Raw genomic sequence first — 7,991 nt, 5'->3', positions numbered from 1 at the left:
AGATTTTAAGGTTCATTGGGGAAAAAGGAAAGAAGCTTTATTCCTAGGTGATAGAGAGTAGGGAGTGGTGTCTTAAGCCAAGAAGAGAAATTGGGATTTTGAGAATAAAGTAGGCTTTTTTTTTTTTTTTTTTTGTAGGCTGCTAATGTTGAGACAGTTACACCATTCAAGAATTCATTTCTTTTACAAATTCTTATTTGATGTCTTTGTATGATAGTTTCTGGAAATAACATAGATCATATATCCCACTGCCTGGTTGAGATTGTACATTATTTAGGTAAACCTATTGTTGCTTTCAAGGAGACATACCTTAATAATAAACGTCCATTTGTTTCATTATGGAGCTTAACAAAAAACTACAGGGCCTGAGAAATTCATTTTTGAGAAGGACACAACAGAAATGTAACATTCCCAGTGAGAGGCCTAAGTGTTTCCCTGTTTTGTGTTTTGTATTGATCTGGATTAATTGATTTTGGGAAATTGAGCTAAAAATCCTTTGTTCTTTAAAAAACCCACCTTTTATTCTTATTTCATTTGCAATTTTAAAAGAATAGGGTATAGGTATGTTTCTGTGAGATACTTGTGACAATAGTTTAAAACCTCTTTTCTCCTCCCTATTATTATTACAGACCCTCTGACTGCACAGGCCATTTAAAATTTTCCTTTAACAGCTTTTTTTTTTCTCTTGTCTTAGACATTCTGGCACTTAATTTAGCTGCTCAAGGACCAATTTAGCTTATTCTCTTCATTTTGGCCTTGTTCTCAACAGGCAAGTTTGCCAGAAAGCTGAGCTCCAGATGGGTGAGGTGCCACTGTGCTTTTGCAGAGCACTCTTGGTTGGGTGTTGGTGGTGGTGCATTACAGCTTGGCATTTGAGGGCCACAGTTGATAAATCCAGGATGCTGATTCTTCAGGTCACCTTTAGCAGTATCTTTTGTTGCCAAATTTCAATTACCTCAGATCCCCACTTTTTTTTTTTTTTCTCTCTAATGGCTCTTTTTTTTCCCTCTTTTTCACAGGTGGCTTGTTATAGCAGTTGGTCTGGTCAGAGCATACCTGGCTAAGGGTAGCTATCATAGCCTTTATTATTCCATTGAAAAGCCTTTGAAATTCTTCCAAACTGGAGCCTTATTGGAGGTAGGTACTCAGATTTGTTGTTGTTATTGGTTTCCATCGTGATAAAATAAGAAACACGCTACTGAATTATATTGAAGGAGCCATAACTCTGTTGGATTTCCTTTAAATTTGAGAACTTGCCTCATAGCATACTATAATGTTGATGACCAGATTTATCTTTGTGACATTCTGGATAAGGCAAAATCTCATTGAATTTATATTACCTGGAATATATTTTACATCCAACTTCTATTGGAAATCAAATGAAACAAGCTTATAAGAGGATTGTTTTTAATTCTAGGGGAATCCTAGGGAAGTGTTAGCAAACTCAGATACTCTCAGCAGCCAGCTTATGATGGAAACAGTGAAGCTGGTAAGTGTAGGATGTTAGGAATGGTAGATCTAAGAAACAGTAGAGCCTCTATAAATGCATCAAAAAATTGTTTTAAATAAATGTTCATTAATTTCCCTGTATGAAGAATAACACGTATCTAGTCCTGTCTCCTGTGTTCAGTATATGTTAGAGTTTTTGAGTTCCGAGTGACAAAAACTCAATGCAAACTATTCTGAGCAAAAAAGGAATTTACTGGCTTTATAGTTGATAAAAATAAAGGGTTAACTTACAGAATCAAAGGGACCAGCTCAGTTATGAGACCCCAGGATTGGATTGGACTTTGTCAGACTCTTTCCACCTCTCATCTGTGTTTATGTCTGTTTCTCTTTGAATGTTGGTCTAAGGCTCCCCTACTATAGACTGCCTTCTCCACATGGAGAAGTTCTAGGGAAGGGTTCTGGTTGACCTTACTTAGACCAGTCACTCTTGCCTGTGATGTGAGATAGTTGATTAGCCAGGTCTAGGATATAAGCCCATCCTTCTGGCCAAAGGGACTATAAGCTTTGTTAATGGAAAAGGAGGTATAGGGTAGCTTTGGGTGCATAGTTCATTACGGTTGCAACAAAGATCTGGTATTCCGTTTCATTTCACTTAGCCTCCAGGACAAGCCCATCATGTCATTTGGAAGGTTACTACCTTTCACCTCCAGGAAATGACATGCAACACCTTAAGCTCCCACCTTCACATTTGAAAGCAGAAAGTTGTTTTCATTTTTTTTCCCTCTCAGAGGTTTCAATACTGTCCATATGTACATGTTTTAGGCAGATGGTATGGAAAAGTGAGCTTCCAGCTGTGAATCCAAGTACCCGTATTGTAACTCTGCTGGTTTTACCAACTAACTCTGTGATTTTGGGCAAGTCATTTACTTCTTGTCCACAGCTTCTTCTCATTTGAAATAACTAGGTTAAAGTTGATTTCCAAAGCCCCTTCCTGCCCTAACAGTTTGAGTCTGAGGAAACTTCAGCAAATCCTTGTGTGGGCCATTTGTTAAACTTCGAGTTTTGAATTTTTTTGGAAAGAGCCAAAGTAAGTAGTACCTTGCCTCTCAGAGCTTTGGCCAGCACAATTCTCTCAAGCTGTAAAGAAGCAAGTTTGGAGCCAGGACCATGAGAAACTTGCCCCAGTGCTTGACACAGTACGCAGGTGTGCCCAATTAGAATATTTCATTAATTTAAAGGGGTTCTATCTCTGTAAGACTTTGTAATAATAGAGGTATAATTTTTAAAATTTCACTTTGTCTCAGGGAAGGTAGTGACATTAAATATGTCATACACAAAATCCACTCAGGAACCAAATCTTACATTTTGAAGGATTAGCTCATTTATCCCTATAGAATTTTGAACAGGGATTTAAGAAAACATTTTGGATTTTTGGTTTTATCTCTGTTATCCTCACTCAGAACCAATTAGGTGACAAATCCTGGATTTAATTTTGGGAAAAGGATTTTGCAAAATGAAGTGAGGGCTCCCAGGAATAGCAGGGAATTAGCTGTGTAGTTGTCAGTCACAGCAGCAGACCCCTCAGCCTGGGGCAAGAGAGCAGGCTTATGAAAAGTGCATTTCCTGAGTGGTCGGTGAAAGGCTATTTCATGTCTACTCCACCTGCATCCTAGAATATATTATGTGTGCACAGTGTTGTTGAAGTACAGATTAGTTATCCTCATGGGAATTATTAGTGTTTGACAATATATCTTTTTTGCAAGGGGAGAAAAGGAGAAAATGATCCCAGGGAGGTTGCTCATTTATACCTCTGTATGCTGAATGTCATTATAATTTTGTTTTATTGAAGGATAATTAGCATACAGTGTTAATAGTTTCAGGTGTGAAATATAGTGATTCAGCAGTTCTATACATTACTCAGTGCTTATCAAGATAAGTGTACTCTTAATCTCCTTTATCTGTTTCACCCGTCTCCCCTCTGGCAACCACCAGTTTGTTCTGTATATTCAAGAGTCTGTTGGCAGTTTTTTTTATTTCCTAATATCCTGTCTTTGACTTTTATTTTCCTCTGTCTCTTTTGCATTTTTTGCCTTATTTTAAATTATAATTCTAGTATATTAATACACAATGTTGTATTAGTTTCGGTGTGCAATATAATAATTCAGCAATTCTGTGCATTACTTAGTGCTTATCGTGATAAATATACTTTTAATACCCTTCACCTATTTCACCCTTCCCCCACCCACCTTCCCTCTGGTAACTATCAGTTTGTTCTCTCTCATTAAGAGTCCGTTTTTTGGGTTGTCTTTTTTTTCTTTGCTTGTTTGTTTTGTTTCTTAAATCCCATATATGAGTGAAATCATATGGTACTTGTCTTTCTCTACCTGACTTACTTCACTTAGCGTAATACTCTCTAAAATAATCCATGTTGTTGCAGATGGCAAGATCTCTTTCTTTTTTATGGCTGAGTAATGTAATATACGTATATGTGTATATATATATATATATAATATATATAATATTATATGTTATATATTATTATTAATATTAATGTTATATATTATATTATATATATAATGATATATAATATCATTGCATATTATATCATATATCATATATCATATCAATATTATAGTATAATATTATATCATTGTATATGTATACTACTATAAATGAGGTTACTTGTATCTTTGCATGCTGAGTGTTAGTAGATTTTGTGGGAGTTTGCTTAAAAAGCAAATGGAGATTACTTGTTGTTTGCAACAAACTTCAAATTTTTTTAGGAAAATGTAACACTATGCTTTTCAAAAGATTTAAAAACATATGCCAGGCAAGTGCAAATGGGATGAAGTAGTATAATAAAGTAAACGATTTTGCTTCTGAGGAAATTAAATAATGTCTTGCAAAATGGGTGTATAGATATACTGAGTCAGTGATACAATAATGTATCTTTTTTATAAAATGAACACAAATCCTAATGTTTTTGCATGCTTGTTGGACAGTGTCTTGAGTGTATTTTATAGATACTTTTGCAAGTTATTCCACAGGTGATCATTTAAATAAGTGTGTGTTTGAGTTGCTGTAATGTATGCCATGGAGGTTGAGCCCTTACTAATAGAGAACTTAAAGTCTTGTTGGGTAGATGATTATATTAGGGCTCTTGGCTGGAGATTACAGAAACCTCCTTAACCAACTTGAACCGTAAGGGGACTTTTTTATAAGTTTGTAAGATGTCCTATGGAATCCAAGGACAAGGATGCACCCAGAGCCCTTCAGGGAACCCAGGGATTCTTGCTGCACTCTTATCTCTGCTGTTCTCACTTTAATTGTCTCTGATTCTTTCTTCCCATCTTGCACACTAATTTTCTTGGTTTCTTAATCTACATGGCAAATAATGGTAATAGCCAAAAGCTTCTGAGACTATTGCTCCTGCAAACAAGGGAGCAACTAATTAGAAATAGAATCCTACCTGCTCCCAATTCCACATTCCCAGTGAAGGGCCTGAATTGTCCAGCTTGAATCAGGTTCTCATTCCTGGTCACCTGGTAGACAGGAGCAATTAGTCATATTAACCATACAGAAGTTGGAGAGAAGGGCTAATTTCTAGAAAAAAGGGTGCTAGGTGGAAAGCCCAGTAAGTATTTACCAAGGCACTGAAACACAGTACAACCAAAATTATAACGTTTGAAATGATTTATAAATTGACAGAAGATGAAATATACTGATAATCTTGTGAGCCAAGAGGTCAGTGAATGAATATAGTGTGTCTTGAATTGAATCTTGAGTAATCCTGAGAGCTAATTAACATATGTAGGAAAAATATATTTTAAAAATGTCATTCGTGGGTAAACAAATTTCCATACCATAAAATTAATGAATTGGTGATACATGTTATGACACAGACAAATCTTGAAAACATTATGCTATATGAAAGAAGCCAGACACAGAACAACACACATTATGTGATTCTATTTATATGAAATGTCCAGAGAGGCAAATCCATTGAGACAGAAAGTAGATTAGTGGTTGCCAGGGGCTGTGGGGAGGACAGAATAGGGAGTGACTGCTAATGGGTACAGGATTTCTTAAGGTGATGACAGTATTCTGGAATTAGTGGTGATGGTTGCACAACCTTGCAAATGTACTAAAAACTGCTGAATTGTACACTTTAAATGGTGAATTTTGTGGTATGTAAATTATGCATCAATTTTTTAAAAATTCATCTATAATAAGCTGTGGGTAAATTTTCTTCTTCATTTCTGTTTTTGATCTGTGATATTCATTGATAAGGATAGACTGCCTTTCCAGCTTTGTTAGAGTTGAGTTAAAGGTTAGAATTTAGTAGATTGATGTTGTATTATGACAGTTTAAAATTATTTCTGAGAGAATTTGGATTCAGTTAACATAAGACTATAATTATAGCAAAGACACTTAAATACTCATGATTGGATATACTTCAGTGATTGGCAGTGTGATTCCAGTGGTTTAAGAATGGCTCTGCAAAGACATTAATTGTTGAGACTGAAATAGAGCGTCATCAACATATGTACATCACTATATATATATCACTTACCTATCACTGTCCAGCTGGGAATGTCTACTGGACCACAGGAATTCCTTTCCTTCCCATTCTCTTCCAGATCCTTCTATTGTTTGGAACCCCCTCACCTACAAAAAAAACAAAAGAGAGAAAACACCCCAGTCTCACTTGTGATCTTTTCTTAGAGTTTGTCTAGGGCTGAGGCTGCAGTGGCACAACTAGTTCCAGAGAAGCAGTGGAAGAGAGTGGACAGTTTTTGTTGTGTCTTCTTACCCTACGACCATTTTCCAAGTCCCATCTCTGTAATCTGTTCTGACTCATTGTGCTTCATCTTTCAACTGCTTTCAGACCCTTTAATGACATATTCAGGAAGCTGACTTTGATTATTTCTCTAAAATAAAGCAAAATGTTAAGAACTTGTAGTGTCCATAAGAAGAAGGGGGCTCCCAGCTTGTCTTCCTGCCAGTTTTTCTGTCTGTTTACCTCAAATGGTAGATGACTTTTTTTTTTTAATGTTTACTTATTTATCTTTGAGAGGGAGAAAGAGAGCACGTGCATGCCTGGGAAGAGGGTCAGAGAGAGAAGAGAGAGAGAATCCCAAGCAGGCTCCGTGCTGCTCATATTGTGATCCCACAAACGGGAGATCATGACCTCAGCTGAAATCAGGAGTTGGATGCTTGACCAACTGAGCCACCAGGCTCCCCTAGATGACTTTTTTCCCATAGGGATGCTTGGAGGTTACGTTCTGTGGCATTTAAAAAAAAAATTTTTTTTTTTTAATGTTTATTTATTTTTGAGAGAGAGAGAGAGGGAGACACAGAATCCGAAGTACGCTCCGGGCTCTCTGAGCTGTCAGCACAAAGCCTGACGTGGGGCTTGAACTCATGGAACCGTGAGATCGTGACCCGAGCCGAAGTTGGCCACTTAACCGATTGAGCCACCCAGGTGCCCACCCCTCTTTGGCATTATTAATATGGTAGTATTAATATGGTAGTATGCTTCAGGAACATCATTGGTTAAGTTTACTTTGTGTACTTGTCTGGGGACATGACCACCATCTGTAATATTTTTCCTCCCCGTGAAAACATGATAACTTCTCAAAAATAATAATTTAAAAAGGAAAATTTGAAACACAAGCTAAATGTACATTTTAGACTACCTTTATCCTGAAGACTTGTTTTGAGAAAACAGACCTCTAAAAGAGACCTCTGAAATGCTCACAGAGCAGTCATAGTGGGGATATTTCACAAAAACAGAAATGACAACAAACCTCAGACAAAGTAGCTTCAAAAACACTGAAAACCAGAGGTAAACTAGGGAACTTGGGTGTAATTAATGTCACAACGTTAGAAGGGAAGAGGGATCCTGTGGGAAACAGGAGCCCACCCACACAGGCCTTCCTACTTGATGACTCAAGCAAATAGAAGAAAATTGATATGGCATTCAAACAGGTGAGACAGCTAATGGCTATAGAAAGGAATGGACAGAACATTTTTTTTAAGTGAACTAAAAATATAGGTGGTGTCAGTACAGGGCAGGAAGGAGGCCATAGTGCAGAGAAAGTAGGTGATACTAAAGATCAAGAAAAGGCAAGAATTCCCAGTTATAGGCTGAGATTAAATAGATTGCAGAGCAGAAGCCATTGAGAATGTTCAGAATTCACCATTTCGAATATAAAAAAGAACATTATAAAATATGTAGTGCCAAGCAGATCAGAAATACTACGTGTTGGTGGATTAGCTAACGTGTGAATGATTGTCTGAACAATAGGAAAGCGAAATATATGAGAAAGTAGTGAAATTCAACAGACAGATAATAATGCAATAAGAACTGATGTATCTGGAGTGAGGGTATACAACTTGTTCAAAAAGTAAGGTTGAAACAACAACAATAGAAAAGGTTGGAACGTGTAACTCGTAATCAGGAAAAATTCTAGAAAACTTTTCTGAAACTGAAAGACCAACTCAGTATGCTAATTGAGAGTATTTGGAGTTCCACATTG

At 36.7% G+C, this 7,991-nt stretch overlaps 1 protein-coding gene across 1 annotated transcript in view; it reads left to right on the top strand.

The window, feature by feature from the left end:
• HACD2 (3-hydroxyacyl-CoA dehydratase 2) overlaps positions 1-7,991 on the top strand; it is a 103,987-nt gene that overhangs the window by 1,844 nt on the left and 94,152 nt on the right. Inside the window, exon 2 of the mRNA XM_027061014.2 lies at positions 1,020-1,137. Within this exon, the coding sequence (XP_026916815.1) occupies positions 1,020-1,137 (118 nt within the window). The remainder of the gene's footprint in view (positions 1-1,019; positions 1,138-7,991) is intronic.

This window comes from Acinonyx jubatus, chromosome C2, assembly GCF_027475565.1.
Source record: "Acinonyx jubatus isolate Ajub_Pintada_27869175 chromosome C2, VMU_Ajub_asm_v1.0, whole genome shotgun sequence".
Taxonomy (NCBI): domain Eukaryota; kingdom Metazoa; phylum Chordata; class Mammalia; order Carnivora; family Felidae; genus Acinonyx; species Acinonyx jubatus.
The sequence above is the reverse complement of the archived record's forward strand: the minus strand, read 5'-3'. Positions and strand labels throughout refer to the sequence as shown.